This window comes from Ips typographus, linkage group LG1 (assembly GCF_016097725.1).
Source record: "Ips typographus isolate SLU linkage group LG1, UJ_Ityp_2.0, whole genome shotgun sequence".
Lineage (NCBI taxonomy): Eukaryota > Metazoa > Arthropoda > Insecta > Coleoptera > Curculionidae > Ips > Ips typographus.
In genome coordinates, this window is record NC_138422.1 from 8680311 (window position 1) to 8704181 (window position 23871).

The window sequence follows — 23871 nt, forward strand, 5'->3', positions numbered from 1 at the left end:
TTTTTATTTACTGTATTAAGAATGTCAGTTAATTTTTTTTCAGTATTTTCTCTTCCATTGACTCTAAGTGTCTGAAAATTATGAGATTAGATCTTTTTTACAATAGAAAAGAGCCTAGAAGTCACACGGTTTTACTCTAATATGTCAAGACTCGTCAGTGGATTAACCACTGAATTAAATGACAAGTTGGAAAAATCGCTTTTAGTTGCTTGTGCTTTGCCACAGTGTAACAACTCAGTAGCATTAATTAATACCTTATGATTAGAAAAAATATAATGTTAATAAAAATACTCTGAATTATGTGAGTGGCGTTTAAGGCATTTTACGCATTCATGAAATTACAAGTAACTTTTTCTGCATCGTGCGTAAAGTGCTTCCTACAACACAGTTGTTAGGTAATATATTATTATTGACTATTAATAAAGAGTCAGAATGTCGTCATTAGCAATGTAAATGTTTTTTTTGTGGAATACCTGGTAATTCTTAAGTTTTACGAACCAGGGAAAATCTAATTTATTTACTTTTGTTACCCCCTAAGTGTGACCAAAGTGTATAAATTATATTTTTAAAGCTAGAAAGTCCGTTGGATCATTCCGACCGGAGATGTTATCTCATAAAAGAATAATAGTCCGTTTCGAATCACTTTTATAATTTTACGCCGGACCGCAAATCATTTTCTTTGGAGCAGAATTACTGTAGTTTTAAGGTCGTTTCACAATTATTATCGGATTCTCGTCCGGGCAGTGGTTATTAGAGAATTGTAATTATAATTGTTTTGTTGAGGGCGGAGCCATTACATTTACATAAACGCGTTAACATAACATTCTTATGATGAATAATGCAGTTTTGCAAGGTTTGATTCGCATTATTTCCATTCTACGTATTGAACAACTGAAACTAGTAAACCCGACAATGCGATCAATTCTTGGCCCTCTCTGTATAGCTCTCTTGGCGGTTGAAAACGGTCGGTAAAGTGAAGTAAACGTACGAAACTGCTCGTCACGAATGAGAGAGACCGCTGACGTGGGACTTGTGCTAAAAAAAGAAAGTAAATGTCGGGGCCAAGATCAGATAAGAGAGCTTGCCTGCCTGTACCACTTCGAGTGCATCCGACAAGGTTACAGAAATGAAAGATGTGCTGGTTAATAAAATTTTGCCAGTGGTGGCGTTCTCTAATCAAATTTGAGCCCATCATCTAGCATCGAAAAAAGCAAGCATGGCTGAAAACCCTGATGATGTTCTCAAGAACGTCGTGCCACCATATGAAGTCTAACACCTCTTTCTTTCAACATAAACATTAATCAAACCATAATGAACTGCAGCAGAGAACCAGAATCCGACAACAATCTCACCAAATGATTAATTGTGTTGATAAAGCTTCTGATAATAATTCCTATCTGGCAAAACTAACAATAGTGGAAAATTGATGTGCTACTTTTGAGTTTTGTTATCAATATTTGTTGAATTCTCTAGTCTTTTCTATTACTTTATTTCTTTGATCATCATCTTAATAGTCGTCGTGTGTTCCTGATCACCTTCTTCTATTTTAATTATCAGATCACGTTCCATCATTCAGCGAATATCTCCAAAACAGTAGCAGAACAGAATACATAAAATGTATATTTTCCTTATTTCCGTATTATTTTCTAAATTAAGTGACATAAGCAAATTAGTTTTTTCATTTCTTAGACCGTATGTTGTTACTATCATAGATACTTGGTGAAAGTGTGTTCTGAACAGTTAAAGAAAGCTATAACCGTCGTTTTCCAACTGTGAAAATAAGATTTTTTTTATTTGTTGTGCTTTTTACTTGGGAAGCATAAATGATGTTAATAAATGGGATTATGTATCTTGTTTGAAAATTGTAATTATTGGAAACCTTGCTTCTTAAAACAAAAATATTCTTGTTGTGTTTGGCATAAGTTAAACAAAAGTCAAATAAATAAGTATGACATATTGAGAACACTAATTGAAAACAAATTCATATACCTAATTTACCTCGCTTGAAATAAAAGGATTAAATTCTCGATTCAAATTTATAAAAGAAATAAATACATATTTTAGTTAGTATATTGCATAGGTACTTTTACAAAAAAAAGAAAGCTACTTATTTTTCATATAAGAACGTCGGACACCCTGTATGACCCACCACGACAAAGGAAACATTGTGGTTTTGGTATAGTACATAAAACCAAAAATTCCAATCTTATTTGAAATGGTTCGGTTTGATTTTATTACTTATTTTATCAGTTGCTTTTATGTTCTCTTTGTAGTATGTTCTAAAGAAAGGTGTAAGTTTAAATATTTTTATATTTGTGCATACACTTAACTTAAAAAGAGTTATTATTTTATTTCATAAATATTCGTTAGTTTCATTTCTGGGATTTAGGTTACAAAATTGTTTTGCTTGACTCTAGATGACTTTGCCAATTTAAACCATTTTTATTTTCTCTTATGACCAGATGGATTATTGCTTATAAAGTCATTTGTTTTATTGCGTTTTTAATACTTTTGTTTTCTGGATTACTATTCCAGCAATTTTTCTTAAAATTTTCAATAAATTATTGGTACCCTGATAAAAACTGAGATCAACAGTATACATTCCATGCATATAACAACAACTTAAAAACAATTTTGTCAATATTTCTCCTATCTTTGTTAAATCATATGGTTTGTCGATCAGATCCTCTTGCTGGTCACATACTTCTAATAAATAATCAGTTTCAACTCCCTGAACTACTTTGGATAACTGTTTTTTTTATACTACTCCATCAATTTGTTACAAAACAAAAAAATGTACCTACTATTTCAACACTTGTTATATTTACAAATACTAGGTAATTAATCAAGATAATTTTAATAACAGATTGTAGAAGTTGCACCAAAGTCTACCGAAGACTTACCAGTCGGAACCCGCTTATGCGCTTATTGGAGTCAACAGTACCGCTGCTTGTACCCAGGCAGTGCTGCTGAACCAGGAACTCCTGATCCACAGCTTGACGGAAAATTCGTATGCGTTGAATTTGATGATGGTGACAGCGGACGAATAGCTTTGAACGACATTCGCCTTCTACCACCCAATTACCCCATCATTGGTAAATATTCTTGCAACTACAACCAAAAATTTAATTAAACACATTTTAACCCAAAATTTCAGAATACGATCCGAATCCATTATTGAGCTTGTCTAAACGTAAACGACGTGCTTCCACCAGTATTTCCACGGAAGAAAAACAACCACCAGAAGTAATCAAAACCCCTGTTGCTCCAACTTTAGTGCCATCAACCAACTGGGATAAAATCGCCACCGAACAAACTACCTCTGAAATGGAACGGTACAAAGAGAAGAGACGTTTAAAGAAACGCAAGAAGGAGAAACAAAAGGACCGAAGCGAGGACAGAAAAAAAAAGCGGAAGCACAAGTGTGAAGACGAACAGTGTCAGCATAAAAAGCACAAAAAGCATAAGAAACACCATCGAAAGCACCACGATAGATCTCGAACTAGCGAGTCTTCCGAGGGTTCGCCCCGTTCTGGATTTGTGTGCCAAATAATCGAGAACGAGGAACCGGAACCCCTTGCACCTGCAGACGATGTCAGAACCGAAATTTCCACTTCAGCAGTACCAGAGGAAGACGGATCGACACGGAGCAGTTCAGATGACCTGGCAAGTTATGATGATTTGCCAGCCAATCCTGACGACGAAGTTACCATGGATGATATCGTGGAAAGTCCTGAACACAAGGTAAATTATATTAAGTCAAGAGAATTTACGTAAACAGGCGGTGTTTGAACAGAAATCGAAGAAAATTCGTGATCGACAAGAGTCTTGCGAAAGCAGAAGCAAGATGAGCGCATTCCTTCCTGCTAGACAGTTGTGGCATTGGGCTGGGAAAGGGTACAAGAGACCGCGAGCTAAAGGGAAGTCTAAGAAGTGTTTCTACAAATCTATTCAAAGGGGCAAGGAAACAATAACGGTGAGACAATTATTTTAAACGTACCTTTAAGTAGTTTTTACATATTAATGAAAAATCAAACTAGAATGGCGTCTCGCCACAAAAGTTTAGCGTAGTAAAAACCCGTAATTAATTAAAGTGCGACTTGTTTGTCTCATATACATTCGATAAATATTCCTTCAAATAAAAATAAAAGGAAAGAAGAGAAATAAAGTACTTGTATTAATCATTTGCTTCATAAATTGACAATTGCTTGGGTTATACTTCTATACTGTTTGAAGACTAGAGCGCAATATTTACTCTACCAAAAAAAATAAACATTTCATTATGAAAATGTTGTGGTTTGTGGTACACTTTACATGCATTTATTACGTTCTCATTCAAAATACTTTAAAAGATCAGAGTTCACAACATTGTTCTTGGTATTCCAGCGGAAATTTACTTTTTCAAAGATCGAGCCGATTGCATAAACTTGGTAATAGTGTTCAATGCTTTCAAATCAAATGCAAATAATGTTTTATTAATTGTAACTTTGAGCTTTGTGGCGTCATTCTAATTTTATTTGAATTTTTTGGACTAATAATAACATTTTTTATTTGATGAAACATAAAAAATATTGAAGATTCTTTTAAATCTAGACTATAAATTATTTCTAAAATTACATTCATCGTTTTGGGAACCGTTAGAGGGGTAAAAATTATATATACAAATAATATTTGAACATTTTAGGTCACGCCAAAAAGACCTTTAAAATTTACCGGAAACGTTAAAATAGGTCATAAAAGACATTCAAAGTTATAAACTACATTTACGTCCCTCGGTTTTTCGCTGGTTCAGGTAGTTCAAAATTTTAAAGTAGAAAAATTGATTTATTAGTTGCGAAAGGTGTTTATTTACATCTCAAGCTTTGGGTTAATTTAACCTGTTTGTAAAAAGGATATTCTCCGAACGATACCCATTTTTTACGGTAAATTTAGTAAGAAAATATTTTACGCATAACCTAATATTAATTGGCATTTGGGCATGGAAAGTGGCATTTCGGCTTAATTGAAGAATGAAAAGCTGACAATGAGTTTTGGCAATAAATATTACTACTGGAGCTCTGGCTCTTCTCAACTAATAGTCTAAACTAATAGTTGAGAAGAGCCAGAGCTAATAAGAATTAATGTCAAAAAAATGCTTCCAAAAAAGTCTTGTAATAATTACGAGTTGTTCGATGTCTTTATTTATAAAGTTTAAAATACTGCATAAAACCCAGTATTATTTGTGTGGTAGTGAACATTTATGGTTTCTTGCAAAATTTCCGTAACTTTAACAGTTTCCGCGATATTCGACTTTTCTTACTTATTTTAGGAAATTGTAGCAAAATTTTAAAAATCCCATATATCCGTCATTTTTGGGGTTTTACTGACGGTAAATATCTCAAAATTTTTGCTTTGAACTGCTTTTTCACCTCATGCTAACCGCAACACGATTGCACTTATACAGGGTGTTCAAAAAACAAATAAAAAAACAGTTAAATTTGAAACTATTGCTGTGCCAGTTGTGATAGTGTTTACTATCTGAGGAGTAATTTCCGTAACTGTAACCGTTTTTGGGATATTCGACTTGTTTATTTTGGAAATTAGAGCAAGATTTCAGAAATGTTGTATCTCCGCCATTATTAGGGTGGGTTAAAAATAACTTTTGTTTTACTAAATCTCCAGATGTTTTGCAGTTTCGTAACGTAAACATTAGTACCTCGATTAGTACCCCTAAACGCTGTTTTCAGTGTAATTTAGAGTAAGAGGGTGTCAGATGCTTTAAGCATTTCGAAATCTAACGTACAAAGTCAAAGCCTAAACGGTGTAAATTACTGTAAATAAAGATGTAAGTTTTAAAAAAACTAACTAGAATATGGGTTTCCCAATGGTATGGTTGGTTGGTCCAATCATATACTATGCCTTCTGCAGAGTTTAAGCTTAAGCTTTCCAAAGACTATGAATATATTATATAAGTCTAATGTCTTAAACCTCCTCAGAGTTGTTTAAAATTGTCAGTGGCCTCTAGGACCGTTTTGAATGTGCCAAAGACCTATAAATGCTACTGAGAACTTTCTGAAAAGTTCCAGAGAGTTCTTTACAAGTGTCTTAAACCTACCCAGACTTGTTTTAAATTGTAAGAGGGCTCTAGGACCGTTTTGAATGTGACAAAGACCTCTAAATGCTACTTAAAACTTTCTAAAAAAGTCCAGAGGTCTCTAAATCCATTTTGAAAGTTCCATATACCTCTGGTGTGCTATTGAGAACCTAAAAAGTACCAGAGGCATCTAAAGTGTCTTAAATCTTCCCAAACTTGTTTGAAATTTTCGTAGGCCATTTTGAATTTGCCAGAGACCTCTGACTGACAACCTTCGAACAATTGTTTTAAATTGTTAGAAACCTCTAGAACCATTTTGGAAGTTCCAGAGGTTTCTAAATAATACTGCAAACATTCTAGAAATTGCCAGAGGCCTCTAGAGTTATGTTGAAATTTGACAGAGGCCTATACAAGTGTTCGAAGGGCCATTTGCACCGACATATTTAAAAGTACTCAAGGCTAAGTTTTCATTTGACTGTGACTTTTTGCACATAACCTGTTACAATCAAAACCTAATTTAGCTTAAGTGAGACCTAAGAATTGTTTAATTTTATAAAAACTATATAAACTTGATTGGTTGGTCATATAGTATAATTTATTGTAGCCCCTATCGAGTTAAGTTATAACCTAAAACTATAATTATTTTGATAATCAATCAATATCACATTTTAGTCACTGACATACGTTTTTTGCTAATGATTGTGATGCAACAGTCAGAAGTCACTGAACAGACTATATCTACTGATAGTGTCACGGTGGCATTAAACATTAAACTAAGTGCCGTGTAAGTTGTTTGGTAAAAAATTTGACAACTTGCCAAGTTCCTCACCACTGAACTGCATTATCAAATCATGTACTTCACTTAGCTAAACTGTTGGGCGAAATTTGCAGTCACTTTGTTTTATAATATAAAAGAAAACTTTTTTGCAATCAACTTTAACACCCTGTATCTCGAAAACTCTCTACTTATCATTGCCTTTTTCACATGCCCTATAAGTTGTAATACGTATTTTGTAACATCCTGTATATGACCCTGGTTAGCTTCTCTGTCGACAAATTAACTATTAGTGAATTATTGAGAGTAGTCGTGGACAAAATTTACAAACTGACTTATTCTTTCATCAAATAGGTGGGAGATGCTGCTGTTTTCCTATCAACAGGCAGACCAGATCGACCTTACATTGGAAGGATCGAAGCTATGTGGGAACTTTGCGGAGCTATGAAGGTCAAAATAAAATGGTTCTATCATCCTGAAGAGACTGTGGGTTGTCCTGCAAACCTTCAATATCCGGTAAGACAACAATAACCTACGTTTTGGTGTTATTATTATTGCTTTAAAATTTGTAGGGCGCTTTATTTGAATCTTCACATTTCGACGAAAATGACGTACAGACAATCTCACACAAATGTGAAGTACTACCCTTCATAGAGTATAGAGGCCGTTTAGGCGACGACCCAGCTCGATACGAAACTATTTACGACAACAACGACATCTATTACTTGGCGGGGTACTACGATCCAACCAATCAAACTTTAAAAACGGAACCCGGTATTCCGTTTACCTAAACTATTGCAATGGCTCTGATTGTACTTATTTCAGTAGCAACAATCGCCTTTAACAGCAATACTACTTTGTAGTTGTATATAGGACCGTAATAGGTCGAGATGCAAGTGATTTTCGGTGCTATGTTGGTGTTGATCAGACTTTTTGGCGCAGTTTAGTTGTTCATTTGTCGCCATTCACTTTTTTATTATGGTATTCTACGTTCTAGGCTAACATTTCATGTTGCTCACAAAAATCGTTTTATTTCTACCAGTCAGCTTAAATAAGTACTCAAATAATTTGCCAGTTGAATCTATCAACAACCTTACGAAAAAAAAAATCTATATTAACCTGTACAGATCTTTGAAATATATTTTATATGTAAATAGGATATTTATACGATAACGTTACTGTTAGTTGTGAGTGTTTTAAGTGAAAATGCTATTCGAAGAAGAGTAATAATATATTTTGATATTAGGGCCAATAGCTAAGTCATTTTGGTCTGCTTTACTCAAATAAGAGGGTACCCAAAAAGTATATTTCTAAAATTTTTCACAATCACCCAATTATGAAACGTTTGGACTGTAACAATGGTGCCTAATTTGTACGTACATTCGACCTAATGACTGAACACTATTGGACTAGAATTTAATCATTATACTGTCAAAGTGATAAATAGATTCTTAGACATAGCTAATACTGGGCGATTCACTGGGATGGTATGTTAGAAAGTATCTAGAGGACCGCTTAGTATTCTCACGAATAATTTTCAAAAGTAGAACTCCCCGGTTATAACCAGAATTTCCTCTTAAATTAATTTGGATTTTGCGATGTTGTCAGGTTAATCAAAACTTTAGATTTTTGGTTATTTACTTATAATTAACTTCACAAGTCTCGAAAAGTTTGATAATGTAACTTTAGTTGCACATTTATCATGCGCCTGAAAAGCCCAGAGGTTGGAAAAAGTTACAGGGTGATCCATATTTTCCTTTCAGTTGTTTTAACAATTTTTTGTGTTTCACAATCTGTTTTTTATGGTTTTAGAGAAAAAAACAGTAATTTAGAATTTCTGACTCTTCTAACAATTATTCATTAAAGAGTGCTACATATGTCTAATAATAATATAGGGTGTTGGTTTTTGCCAAGAAGGTTCAATTGGGAGACAAAATGGCTAAATTCACAGTTAACAAATGAAGCTTTAAACATTTTTAAGTACTTTTTGACGTGCACGGAAAAAATCGAAACTTTATAAAATAACTGAAAACAAATGATACTTTATTTTTGCCCCTTATAAGCCTATAGATTTAACATTTGATATTCAATAATATCCATATTGTATTTTTTTATTACGGTATCACATGTTAATGGTTCACTCTTGCAATTTAGCGGAAATTATATTGTATATATGAAATTATTTTATATAAAACAAAAATTATATTTTCTCAGCAGACAGTTTGTCACATGATCATTCTATTCGTAAATAGCAATATGATATCACGTGGACAAGTGTTATTTGACCTAACGGAGGATTGTTGTTGAGACGATATTTTCAGGCCACTCTTTGTAAAAGTTTCAATTTCAGCTAATTTATCTAAACCACAATATATGATACATCACCGTAATCAAAAAATAAATGAATAAATACGGTCACTTAAAATATGTAGAGCACTTAAAATATCAGAAAAATGAAAAGTATTTACAAATTTTTAATTTTTAAAGCGGGATTTTGTTCAATTTCGAATTGTGTAACTTTGTCTCAATTTAAACTTTTTTACACCCTGTAAATTTATTAGTTACAATTTGTAGAGATGATCTGAGAAGCAAAATTTGTAACATTTGAGACGATCAAGTTAATGTCTTTTTTTGTGTTTTGATACACATAATTTGTTTTTATTTGTGTTTTAATTCTTGTTTTTTTTTGTTTTTTGTTACAACGGGTAAACATAATAAACAAAAAAATACGTAAAAGAAACGCGAACAATAACAAACCAACCAAGAATAAACCCACAAAAAAAAAATCAAAAACATTGTGTTCAAATGTGACTAACTTTGATTCTGTCTACTTTAGGTTTTTCCAATGTGCTTTTCAGGCAACGTACAATTAAATGAATTCACATCCAAAATAGCATGAAAACTGCAAAATATTCTTCCTAATCACACCAATTCAAGCAAGGCATGCAATCTGCTCTAAAAATTAAATAAAATTCTGTCATACAGATGAAATCCAATAAAATGTTGAGCATAGTGTTGAAAACTTAGTTTATCGAATGCACCTAATGACACGGTTCGGTACGACTTCAATTGCTTCAGAAAAAGTAAAATTTCAGATTTGAATGAAATTCGATTGAATTTAAGTATTTATCAGCATAATCTTAGAGTTATTGACAACTATATGGACGTCGCGTCATATAAATTTACATTTCTTAAACCATATTGTCCCCTTAACAAATACACTTTTAACCCATTGAAAGTGTGAAGCAATTGAACAACCTTTCTAATGAGAATTAAATCTTTTCTAGCCACATACATTCTGGGCCCTAATTCTTGAACGCAGGGAGTAGTGTGACAGAACTGTTGCCAAAGGCAGGTTTCTGTCAAATTATGTATTCTCTTGATAACTTCGTTTCAAGAATTTAGGACCTGGTGCGGTCCGCAAATTTTTTTCTGTGGCTTCCTTTTAGGACTTTAACAATGTCATTAATAGGACTTATGGAGAGTTTTCAAAAACAGCCTTGTCCACTTTCAAAAGCTTTTAGTCAAAAAAAAAACAGCCAATACCAAAATTTCCTTACATACAAGCTCTCTTGACAATGTCATATAATATTAATTTTTATGCTCATGATAAGCCTACTGATTGAGAACTATAATAATTATTAGTCCACATGATATTTATTTATAATTTTATTAAGGTTAAGGACTATTTTCTATTAACATTTCGGTGTTAGTTATGTTTACCACACAGCAGTGAACAATAACGTCAAATACATCATTAGTCATTACTGTGTGGTCAGATATTTTGATTTTAAAGTACGGCTAGAAGAGGTTATTTAACTCTAAATCGATAGTTTCGTCACCGTAACATCTAGTGGTAATGTTCTATGACGTCGCCTATGACTCTATAAGATTTTCAGTAAAAACTACATTAAAAAGGATCGTCCTAATTCGTCTTATAACGTTAACCATGTGTAACGTTACAGGACGTTACATTTGCTGTGTATGTGGTCGTTATTGGTTACTCATCAACGTTTTATTACGAACCAATTTACGTCACTATTGCTGTGACATTCGGCCGTTAAGTTAACGTTTAATAACGCCAAAAGTTACGTCATATATCATTTTGTCACGTATGGACGTTTTCAGACGTAATTTTGCTAACTGGAAAGGTGATCTTGGACCAATTTTATAAAGAAAATCAAGAATAAAGTTCTAAGAGGCGTTGTTTTCAAAATAGGGGATACCTATACTAAGAAATTGTGTTATTTATTTATTGCTACTCAACTAAGTTTCAAAAGATTGAATAAGAATGTATTATGAGTTTTGGCCAATGTAGGTTATTTTTAACAAGTTCTTTAAATTGAGGTAATAATTTTTAGTTGTTGTTTTGCAACTTAGGCAAAAAGATTGTCCTTGATTTTGTCATGCTTCACTCTTTGAAATATTTTAGATCACTTGAAGAAACACCCTGTATACGTATTAACAAAAGCTGACAACTGTGATTGTTTGTGACTCAAATTAGCACGAGCAAAAGTCGAAAATTTGGTATTAACCTAGAATTCTTTCAAACCTATCCAAATTGATCAACTGTTCTGTGGCAATAGTTTGGAATTCGCTTTTTTTACTGCTAATTCTCAACCATAGTATTTCTGGATTTAAATTACGTAAAACACCCTTGACTTTTATTAATACTGTTAATCAAATACTTGTTGAATTATCAGAAATGATCAAGAGACAATAATTTTTTTCACCTCTTCTAATTGTTCTTTTTTCATTTTCCAGTTCAGTTTGATTGACACAGAACCTCTTTCACAATTAACGTAAACATAAACTTAAAACTAATTTTTTTTCAACGTTATGATTAGTCGTAATCAGTTAGAAAAAGCTATATTTTATTATTGAGCGCGTTTCACTAAAGTTATCTCGTTTATGTTTACGTCTTTTATATTACCTTAAAAGTTCATTTGAGAAAAAGGCATATTTGTTTTTACTTTATGACAATTTGCATTATCCACGATTTATCTAAATGTTTCTGCGTTTTTATCTTGTAGTAATTATAATTAATACTTCGTTCTGATCGATCGAATAAAATGGCAAAATCGAAAATTAGTATTTAAGAAGAATCTGATTACAAACTTGGCTACACTCACACACAAATTAAAATAAAACAATGAGCCCTCTAAACTTTTCTAATATACCATAATCGGTAATCATCTTGTATATATTAATTAATAAAGCTATAGCAACCGTAGAAGGAAATCCTACGACAAAATTTAATAAGAAAGGGTGATAAACATATCTAAAAGGCTTAATTGGAAGGACTGTGTTTTTGCAGATGAAACTTGTGAAGACTGGATGGAATTTTGTCTTTCGGATTTTTTTACTATAATATAATAGATTTAAGTGTTGTTGTATCGTGCAATGTAATCAATAGACTCTAGAAAATCAAAACTAACTTTAGAACCATTTAAATCCATAGATTCTTAACAAGTATTACTTATTTTTTTGTAGTTATGAGTTTTGTAACATAAGTTTTGATTACTTTTACAAACAATCCGTATACGATACTTTTATGATGCGAATTTATGGCTTAATTTTGGTATTGTTTTAAAAATCTACGCTTATTTTGAATACTAAATACCGCCAAACTTAGGTATACACTTAGGTGCTTTCATAGTATACTTTGGTTAACTCTATTGTCAGAGTTTTAATGTTGAATGAAGAGGTTTTTAATATATTTCATGCGTGTTTTGTTTTAGGATTTTGCACGCTAATATAACTTGTTAAATTTACGTAGTATCTACGTATGTTTTTTGTATGTTTTAGTTTTATGTTCACTTAATGTCTTTGTATGTTGTTTTTTTAACGCACGTTTTCTACTCGTCTTGATACTACTAAATACAGTAACGATGAGCTATTACAAACTAGATTTTTCACAAGAGGAAAATCGTCTAGTGAACGTTTTTTAAGGATTAAAGTATTTTCGTACTTAAACCAGCGAAGCTCGACCCGATCTTCGATGTTTGTATAAAAGAACTTTATTTTTTGAATCACTCGATTTTGAAGAGGATGCCGGGTTAGTTAAGTTTACGACACTGGACCATATTCTATGGCGATATAACATTATGTTTAAACACATTTATTATTATTATTACTTGTAAATATTTTTAGCTTGTGTAAATATATAGTTGAAGCTTTAGCTCTCTCATTATTAAAATATTCGTCTCAAACAATGTTGTTTTATTTGAATACAACTACAGATGGTCTCTTTCATATTTGCTAAAGGCAAAAATATGACTAAAACAAATGAAGATCGATATCTAGTTACCAAATATATGTATTCTATAACTTATTCAGTAAATTACCAGCTAATATAGTCAGTTTTGCTGATATTTCTAGTACATCAAACACTTGACAACAAAACAAACAAAGCTGAAGTTACTATGAACACTTCTGTATACATTTGCGAGTGATGTCCTCAAAATTTTAAATAAATGATTTGAATTCATTAATAATCAGAATGAAGGTTAATTAAATATAAAGTACCGTTTATTCTATGACTGTCTCGATGTCCGGACTTAAGTCCATTATATGGGTTTATGTAGGGTTATTTAAAAAAGGATTTCTTTATTCGACCGATTAACTTAAGACTCTATGAAATTTGTATTGAATTGGATGACAGTATGAAATTTGAACAATTGATTACCAAATTTTGTCTGTTTCAAGTATTATTCTGTAGTAAGAAGTAAGTTAAAAAAAGAGACATAAATCTGGCAAAATTATCATTATTTTGAACATCGTGGAAGACCATTTGTCCATCTGCATCATGGGACATCAAACACATTAGGCCAGTAATTGAAAGCAGTCGCTAACCAGTTTTCAACAGAAAATCAGAAAAATATTGGCTTTCATCATCTTGACTTCTGGTGATTGGCTAATTACTTTTGTACATACTTTTCTGACATTTTTTCTTCAACAAACCCATTTTTTTCCCAACCTAGGAGTGTAAAAAAAATAAATTGTAGAAACGGGCAAACAAAGTAAATGCAAACCCAAGTGGATAGAAACTTAATTTAGGGTTTTTTTTTTATTCATTATTACTGTTAATGCTTAATCTTGTCTTGGTTATTGCGCAAAATCAAAGATTTTTCTTCTCCAAGTGAAACATCAACAAAAGTTGGTTTAAGGAAAGGCGGAAAGTTCCACTTCTTCAATATATATTTTATTCAATATTCAATATTAGTTAACTAGAAAGAATATTACTTAAGTATTCGAAGAAGTTATTAAAAGGGCTGTATCAATCAATGTGTGTATTCTAGAACGTATAGTAAATTCTAGCAGGTTGATAATGGGTTATGAAACATTTTTGTGCGGTTTATTAATTGTAACAGAATTGTTGGTGTATTAAGAACTTGTTGGATGTATTATTGAGTTTCACTATTATTTTTTTTTAAATGTTAGTACTCAGCATTAAATCGAGAGACATCAATTATCTACCTTAAATTTAGCCTAAAATTTGATATTTTTATGCCTTATATTCTTCTTGGTTCTCTATATTCAGTTCTTCTTCTTTTAATCTGGCAGAAAACACATTTTTGGCACACCTATTGTCAAATTTTATCACTTTTTCTTCATGTTTGGACCACGCCCAAATTTTGGTCAAAAACAAAAAAGAGAAACTGATAAAAGAAAAGAAAGAAATGTGTTGAAATGGTTAAGCTTTGTTTTCAATTCCTGTTATTTTAAACTAGTAGAATACAATGTTTGAAGTGAAAAATATTTTCTCTAATTTTGGCCCTATTTTCTTTGCTTCTCTGTTATAAAATTCCGTTTCGTTTAATAATGTAGAATGTAATTTTAAACTCAAAATAAGATCGTGATTTTTCTCCTCTCCTTTTAATTGTTCCTTTTTTAGTACAATCAAAATACCGGTTTTGGCGCTTTTTCTCTTTTCTTTGTTTCTCGTCTCTCAATTTTTTTTTTGTTTTATATATCTGGTGCTTCTTTTTCTTCTTTCCTTTAAGTGCTTCTTGTTTTAAACTACCAGAAATAGTATTTTTGTCACTATAATTACATTGCTTATATATATTTGGAAATCCAGTTACGTTTTTGGCTATAACAAAAAAAACGTGTAATTGTTGCTATAATTTTTTAAAGTTTAGAGTGCAACTCCAATAAGTTTCAAGGTTTCAGTTGAGGTATGAGCAAACTAATCTGCGCCAACATGTGTTGTGTGAAAGAGAGGCTTTAGGGTCAAATGGGGTAAATTGTAAATGTAAATAGGGGTAATTGTAAATTATGTTATATTTCTGTTCTGTTTCTTCTTCTCTACATTTATAGCAACTAAAGTCTCATAAAGACCAATGGTTTAATTGTTCAGTTTTTTTAACAGATTGCAAAGTTTAAAATGGCAAAAATTGTGATAGTTGGGTTTACCTTAAGCACCTAATGACATACTAAATACACTAAATTATGGTGCTAGGCAAAGTACCAAAGTATAACACTTTGGAAAAAGTAAACCAATATGTAAATATCGGTTTTAATTAACCCACTTACACCCTACACACAAAAGTGTGTCATATTACAGTATGGAACAAACATTGTGCAAATCTAGACGTTATTCGCAGTTGCTATTATACAACAGCATTGCCCTTCCACATCTCGAGTTATGTTCCACCCTCTTATACAGTCTTCCTGCTTTCAAAATCGGTCAAATTCAAATTGTCCAAAATAGCGCTATGAGATGTATATTGAAGTGTAATAGATACACCTCTGTCGTAACAATGCTTAATGTTTTGAATATGTTGTGTATTAAACAGATGATAGTGTTTGCCACTCATGTGTTTGTTTTTAAAATAAAGCAGGAATTTTTACCGCCTTATATTTGCAGTAGATACATTTTTTTAAGGATGTTCATAGTTACAACACGAGAAATGGTTTCGATTTTATTTTAAGTGAGAGATGTAAAACTAGTCAGATGCACAATTCTGTGTTGTATAAAGGTTTGTATGATTTTAACATGCTGCCTAACTATGTGAAAAACTGCAACACTCTTACCGATTTTAGGAAATCTCTAAGAAAACATATTCTTTTAATGTAATGTTAATTTCTAATTTTAAAATTTTCTTTTTCGTTTGTAGATTTAAGTTCATATTGTTTTTATTTGAGTGTCATTAATTCCTGTTTTTTATTCACTTGACCATGTAAATGTTTATATTTATAGCAGAGCAACAGTTTATAAATCCAAGCAAAGTGATCTTTTATTATTCTTGTGCACGAGCACTCTTGAGGGTTATACTGATGGATCCTAATAAAGCATCAAAAAATATCTGAGCAAAGCCTCTTTAGATGTTGCGCTGTAAAGCTAATGTATCATAGCCCGGCAACAGCTGTGACACGTTTTAAGGGAAGACATTCAAACATACATCAGCTTTTACTATGAAATATTGGGTTGTCTATTCGGCAGTGTGGAATACGGATAAATGGAGAAGGAGAAAAGGTTTCCGAGGCTTCTTCGTTGCGCCTCTTTGGGGACCTCTTATGATAAATGAATAAAAGAGAGTTACCCGACCGAATATGTAGGAAACATTTATTTTTTCCTATTCGGCTTTTTTTTCGTCCGAAGAGTAATTAATTGATGGTCCGTCCAACGTACACGTCCAACACAGAAAACCGCTTTTTTTCCACAATTTATTCAGAAATTACGCTAAATGATACATTTTTTTCATTATGTCTTTTACGCTTTAACTACAGTAGCCGTCAGCACAGTAGTTTATGAATATTTTTTATTAGCGAATATTCCGCGTACAGGGTCATTTGTTTTAGATAATTATGGTTCATTACCTTTGAAGCTAAAACGTGTTTGTAAATTAAAAGCTAAAGATCGAAATGTGTTTGATTAATACACGTCAACAAATTTTTAAAACGCGCATTTTTGTGTGTAAACTGATGATACGAGTGTTACTTTTTTTAATTGAAAAATATTGTTGTACTAGAATTCATCCACGTGTTGTCAGTGCAATTTTTATTTTTTTTTTAAAACATTGATAATGTTACCTTCAGATCACCTTTTAAACTAATTATTATTTGATAATTCACTATATAGAAAGAAAGAGAAGAAATAATTTCAAAAACGCAAAATAAAACTGGACCATCTATTTTAAAAGAAAAAGTGCATGTAGCAAAAGATGGGAAAGCTCCTGGTCCTGACGATCTACCAGCAGATGTGCTTAAGCTGATTGACGATCCTGTTTAATAAGATCTATGAAATAGGAATAATACCATAAGAGTGGCTTCGGTCTACGTTTGTCGCAATTCCTAAGTAGCAGAATGCCAAGAAATGCGAAGAACACCGTATAATCAGCCTAATGAGCCACACACTAAAGATCTTTTTCAAAGTCATCTACCGTAGAACATATAAAAAGCAGGAAGAAAATATCGCCGACACTCAGTTTGGGTATAGAAACGGAAGTGGTAAAAGAAGCCTTGTTTGCCTACAATGTCTTGATGTCAACCAAAAGGTCTACACCTGCTTTATTGACTATAACAAAACTCAACAAAAAAGATCTACAAATATTTGTGAACCTGTTTTGTTCTTTCACCACTCCTCTTCAACCTGTATTGAGAGAAAATTTTCACCAAAGCCCTCGAAAATAAAGAGGGTGGAATACGAGTTAACAGCATCCCACTGAACAATTTGCGCTATGCAGACGATACAGTACTTCTCGTCGAAAACATGTCCGACCTTCAAAATATGTTGAATAACGTCATCACATCTAGTCGAGAATATGGTAACACTCAACGTTAAGAAGACCAAATACATGATTGTTACCAAAACTGAAGTGCGAAATGAGGATCTGAGGTGTTAAATGAGGAGTCGAGAGCTATGACTACTTGAGGACAAGTGTCAACTGTTCTGTAGACTATTTTTCAAAAATAGACTTGCATTCAGAAGGCCCGTGCATCCTTCACAAGGATCATGAAGGAGTCTGGACTATGTATTCTCGGTTCTTCTGTATGGCGTGGAGGCTTGGACTCTGAACGTATATTTGGAGCAAAAATTGGAAGCCTTCGAGATGTGGACATACCGTAGGATATTGAGAATACCATGGATTAAACGTGTTACAAACTTAGAAGTCCCAAGAAGAACGGAGAAGGGCATGGTGATTCTACATGACGTTAAAAAGAGAAAACTGCAATATCTCTTACACGTTATGAGAGGTCAAAGGTATGAGATTCTGAACTCATAATCCAGGGAAAGATCGTGTGATGGAGGTCTGCTGGAAGGAGAAGAGTATCCTGGCTTAGGAACTTACGAGAATAGTTATCGTCACGTCCTCCAACCTATTCAAACCCGCAGTTTCTAAAGTAAGAATATAACAATGATGATAGCCAACCTCCTCCGACATGGAAAAGGTACAAGAAGAAGAAAAGGCAGATAACAGACAGAGATTGGTCTGTGGTTATCCATGTTTGTTTTGTCGCCTTTCTTGAAGAGGAGAATGACTCCTGCATTGCTCCAGAAGTCTGGAATCCTACCTGTAGTAGAAGTAGGATTGTGAATATTTTTCCGCCGTTTTAAGCATTTCGCTTGTGATTTGGTCTTCTCTTGGCGCTTTACGATTTTTTAGTTGTTTTAGGGCTGCTTCTAGTTTACTATTATTGACAAGTTCCAATTCTTCTGATCCCACATTTATAACACCTTTTTGCTTTTCGTACTGGTTTTGGTTTGGGTTTGCTATTGACTGACTGTACAAGTTCCTATAAAAGTCCTCGAGTGTTGAACTGTTCTTGCAATTGCAATTATTACAACCTATCATCAATAAAGCACCTATTACAGCCAGCTCAGCTTAGCTATAAAAGGAAAATGCAATCGTGACTGCGTTATATTTTAATGGCATCTTATCGGGTATACGGTAGATACTCGAAGGCTTGAAGACATAACAGCAATTGAAATTTTATCTTAACGGCTCCCTGAATTAGGTAATTGGATTGTCCTCGACACTATTGTGTACGACAGGACGAAAGAGAATACCGGAGGATCTCTCTTTAAATTTTACACAAAATAAGGATTGAGTTTAATAAAGTATTCAAGAACATTTTGGCTCACAATATTGTTTCTCTTGCATAAGAAATTTAAAGTGACGTTTGTTTCATTTTATACTCGTCAAAAAGAATATTCTGTATTTAGAATAGGGACGAGTCTTGGTGAAAACGTTCTTACATAAAATTTTATCTTATTTATTATTAATTGCACTCATTTTTTCTTTAATTTCGTTTAGCATCTGGGGAAATCTTATTTACATTGAGAGTGCTTCAAGCTTCCAAATAATCAAGTTAAGTACAAGAAAAGATAATCGCATCAAAAGCGCGACATCGTAACCTGCAAAATATCTTCAAGTGAAATCTCATTGTATTCGCAATATTTTCTTGTGCAAACTCGTCTGTTTGACTTACGAATTAGACAGTCGGTTTGTTCGGTTTTAGACAGGAAATTCGTTTAAGAAAGGCAATTAGTCAGCGGCAGCAACTGGAATTCAACATAACCATAGTGTCGAAACCTAGCTTCGTCTTATTTAACGAGCTCATTCCGAATTTACACTTACAGAACATATTACAATAACACTGGGATATGCTACAATATGTATGCAGACGCAATTGTGCTAAGTTCAGTATGGTGCATATATTTCTTGATGATAATAGCCGTTTTGATGAAGGAATGCAAATTATGTGTTTGCGAACTACGTCCTGTTGCCACTAAACTTATTGTAATGCTTCAAAATATTTAATAGGCTAAACCATAAAACATTGTTGTGGTAATGTTGTATTGAAACGTCATCATTTTACGTAACTAGTGAAAAAACTTTGTAAATAAATAGAAGAAAAGTTTAAGAATAGAAGTCAATTTTTCTTTTCTACTTTTGCCATTTTACAATAAAATCTAATGTAATCTAAACATCTTTCGAAAAACGGAAAACGAGCATTTTCAAAAAAGTGATGTGTTATCTCTAATTTGAGAAAATTTCAAATTTGACTTGAACATATTGTTAGAGCAACTTTTTAAGGACTATCTTCCTGTGTATTTGGTTATCAATTCCGACGTTTCGGTTTCGAGATAGTATACTAGTATACGCTACTACGATAATGGATTGCATTTTGTGGTGGTTCACCCTGTATAGTTAATATACGGTCTTATTGATATTGAGTTTCAAACCTACTTTTGAAACATCATTAACTGAAACGATTAGTGAATAAATAAAATGTGGACATTCAGATTTTTTTTTATCCTTAAAGCTTATCAGTTTAAAGCAAAATAATTATTGGAGCATTTCAAATGTTCGTTACCAATTTAGTCCAATCCGGGCAAGAGGATTGCCATATTTTGTTTGAGGGAATTTGAACAAAAAGTTCTAATTATGAAGCTAAAAAGGACTTTGTTACTGGGAACAATCCTGTGCCGAACAAAGGCAAAACCGAGTCTTTAGAGACGAAAAAGTGGCAAAAAACTTACAGCCAATTTGGACTTAAACGGATCTCGGCAATACCTATAACGACTTTAGATTAGTTATCAAATGAAGGTTATCAAACAAAAAATAGTGTTACACACTAATTCCAATGCTGAAGAAATAAAATAAATAATATTTTTTGGAAGTTTTGATAGGTTCATAAATGTATATCCGCTCAAAAGCATTTAATCACAATAAACGTCAATAAATATTAATGTAACAATATTAATTACCTAGACGGCTGTGACGACAAATCGTACGATATGTAAAAAGACGATCGATTTTTTTAACATTTTCACAATAATAACAGATAAAATGTAATTTGGCCGATTATGTGGTATCAAAAATTTGATGGATGACAATTTACAGGTACAATTTTCTACGTATTTCATCACGTATAAAGTACTTAGCGTAAATAATAACACGGAAACTAAATAGGTACGTTTACCATTAACGCTAGTTAATTTTAATGGACGTTTATTAGAATTTAATGACGTCAACCTGTTGTCAAATAGAGTTCAGCACGGAATAGGTGACAAAATCAAAATACCTCTAAAGAACACAGTTAATCGACTTTAAAATGTATACAGTCCTCAAAAGTTATGTTTTTTTTACAAATGTCTCGGCTACTAATTTTATAATAATAATATGAATTTATTACTTTCCATAAAAATATGTTTTTTACATAACATCTGAAATTTAAGGAAAGCAGAAGGCCATGTTATTGCAGACAACTGTAGAAACAGATATTGTTCAAAAGCCTAAAACAACGCTAATTATAAAAAAAAGAAAGAAAAAAACTAAATTCAGCATACATCATAATTCAAAACAATCTTACTTGACAACAAACAAACTTCTTGTCAGTTTTGAAAAATATCTGATTTTCTTTTTTACTTTCCTCTCAATTTCTTTAAAAGTTTGACTGTCAATATCTCAGCTAGTTTTTGGCTTACCTTGACGTTAAACCAACCACTCAAAAAATCTGGTTTTTCCTCCTGTTTTTTGTGGTACGCTACAAAATAATACTCGTGGCCTCTGGAGTATAGGGTGAGCCAAAAAATTGGAAGCAGTAATATATATAATTTGGAAACCAGGTAGGTAAGTAATCACCAATTTGGTCTACCCTGTACAAGGTTCGTCGTATTGTAGAGTTTTCGTTTTTGAAAGTTGTTTGAGATGTTGACATGATAAATATTAAAAATGTAACCAGTCAAACTTAATTTAGATTTACTCTGAATTTATAATGAAAAATTTTAATTACTTTAGACGAAGCCAAAACTGGAATGTTACCTGGTTGGACTGAGGTTATTTCACAGTTATTTCTACTTTTTTGCAAAACACTTAAAATCCATAAGCAAACACGAAAATATGCAAGATACTAAAAAGTATCTAAATTGAACCAGGATTTTGGATTTCGTGAAAAGGAACATCAGGGCGCACGATAAAAACCAATTTGAAGCGGTGCAAAAAACAACACCACAGAAACACTCAAATGAAAATTACATTACGCGTAACGATGTGTTTAGCCTCTCTGTTCCTCCCTGTGTTCCTGTTCCTAGTTTTTCAAATTTCAGCTAAATATTTGAATAGGAAAAAGAGAGAAAAATTAAAAAAATAAATTTTAACACCCTGTTTCTTGGGAACGAAGTTTTTGTGATCCGATGTTTATAAGAACGTTTCGATTTGAGTATGGTTTAAAAGAGCTCCTTTAAATTTACGGCCTATCATTAAGAAACATCATGTACAGGGTGATACAAATTCCGGTGCACGTTAAATGCGTCATAAAATACAGGATATCATTAAAAAAAATACAACTCTACCATGCCACATATTTCTGCGACACCTTGTATAGTCCTGAATAATTTTAAAATTCCTAAAATCCATTTAAGTCGATAAAATTCCTAGATATTGACATGTTGTAGAGGAGGAAAAGTTACAATTTATTTTCAGTTATTTCATCAAATAAATTAGCAAAAGAAATTAAATTAATTAAAAAAAAACGGTTTTCTTTGATTCTCCGGAAGTACTCGAATATTTGAAATTTTTAAACTGTCATTTTATTGAAATTGAAATCGAATTTCGCAGCTTTGTCCCATGGATATGCCGTCATCAACAAAGCGCTCAATTGAAAATGTTCTTATTTACTTTCGAAGCCAATAAAAGTTTGTTAAGCTCGCTGCAAACTCTCCGACGACTGATAAATTTGTCTTTTCCATGTTCTGCACGACAAACTTTCCTTTTTCCGTAATTTTCCGCATAAATAAGGAAGAGCAGTGAAAAGGAGCAATTTGTTCGGTCGACATTAATGCAAATCCGTGATGGCTTGATGGCGATGTCAAATTTCAATTTGCTCTCGCGGTTTTTTTCGCGCAAAAACTTTTCTCCCTAACCAATTTTTATACGTGAATTAAGGAGATGTTCAATTAAGTTTAGTAGTCGTTTTTTAAATATACCAAAAATCAAAGTAAAATGAGATGACATAATGATGTAATAGAAAGTAAAATGGTTTACAATGTTACGTCATCCCATTTTACTTTGATTTTTGCCATACCTAGGTTTTTAAATTTAAATGATGCTACTTTTACATCAAATTCCTGCGGGCTTGGACATAACTTCCATAGTTTTCTTAGCCCAGAGAAATAATAAACTTTTGAAATAAAGCCCAAGTTAGGAAATTATGACTTAAACTGTAGTTAAGATTTTCGGTTGCGATAGCGCAGTCTTGTTCCGTATCTGGAATTGCGACATAATATCCCTCGAAAGAGGCAATTTTATGTTAAAGGTCGGCATTCTGGGAAAAATATGGTGTTGCAAGCAACTTTGAATTTTCTCAATTAAGGATATTTTAAGAAAACGCTTACTGCACGCTAGTTTTTAATGTGACCATCAGAAATAGTCTGATTTATTATAGCGTGACCAACTAACATATACATTATCTTGGCTTCGACAGACGTCAAGCACATGTCATTTATGATGCTTTTCGCCATTTTTGTCAGGATCATTAGTATTGCATAGTTATATCTTCTTATCATTGATTTATAATGGATCATTTTGAACTTTTATATCTATATTTGAAGATCCCCTAGTAAAAAACATAAAGTTCACTCGTTTCATGTTTCATTCATTCTCTAGTTTGTGCTGAGATTAGGCAAATACTGCACATGTAGACTTAGCATTACCCATTCAAAGACATTTCTTGAGCAATGTTGCAAACCAGTTTCGTCAGTTAGTCAGTTAGCAATTAGCCATCTCAATCATATCAACACAATCTTCCGCTTTTCTTTAATCAGTTCGTCTTCTTTTGAAATTTCTGGATCATCAGCAAGCACATTCGTTTTAGCACATTTTTTCGCTCCTCTTTAATCAGTTTTTTATTTGAGTTTTCTGGGCGATTAGTTAACGCACGTTCTTTTAAACATTTTAGACAATTACCCAGAACAATCATTAAAACTCATTTTTCGCTTTTCTTTTGACAGCTCAATCATTGCAGCACACTTTTCCAGTGTGTGTTGATTGTGTTGGCTAATTTTGGGCAA

General features: G+C 32.6%; 2 protein-coding genes across 5 annotated transcripts in view; one reads left to right on the forward strand and one right to left on the reverse strand.

Annotated features, from left to right (window-relative positions):
- The window catches only part of wge (BAH domain and coiled-coil containing protein winged eye), a 213517-nt gene extending 200454 nt beyond the window's left edge, over nt 1-13063 (forward strand). For all 4 annotated transcript variants that reach the window (XM_081995953.1, XM_081995951.1, XM_081995950.1 and 1 more), the window contains exons 10-14: nt 2867-3095; nt 3158-3744; nt 3797-3976; nt 7203-7364; nt 7421-13063. In XM_081995953.1, coding sequence (XP_081852079.1) covers nt 2867-3095; nt 3158-3744; nt 3797-3976; nt 7203-7364; nt 7421-7639 — 1377 coding nt within the window. In that variant the 3' untranslated portion in view covers nt 7640-13063. The remainder of the gene's footprint in view (nt 1-2866; nt 3096-3157; nt 3745-3796; nt 3977-7202; nt 7365-7420) is intronic.
- The window catches only part of Rad17 (Rad17 checkpoint clamp loader component), a 109862-nt gene continuing 88980 nt past the window's right edge, over nt 2990-23871 (reverse strand). Inside the window, exon 8 of the mRNA XM_081995975.1 lies at nt 2990-3111. Coding sequence (XP_081852101.1) covers nt 3090-3111 — 22 coding nt within the window. The 3' untranslated portion in view covers nt 2990-3089. The remainder of the gene's footprint in view (nt 3112-23871) is intronic.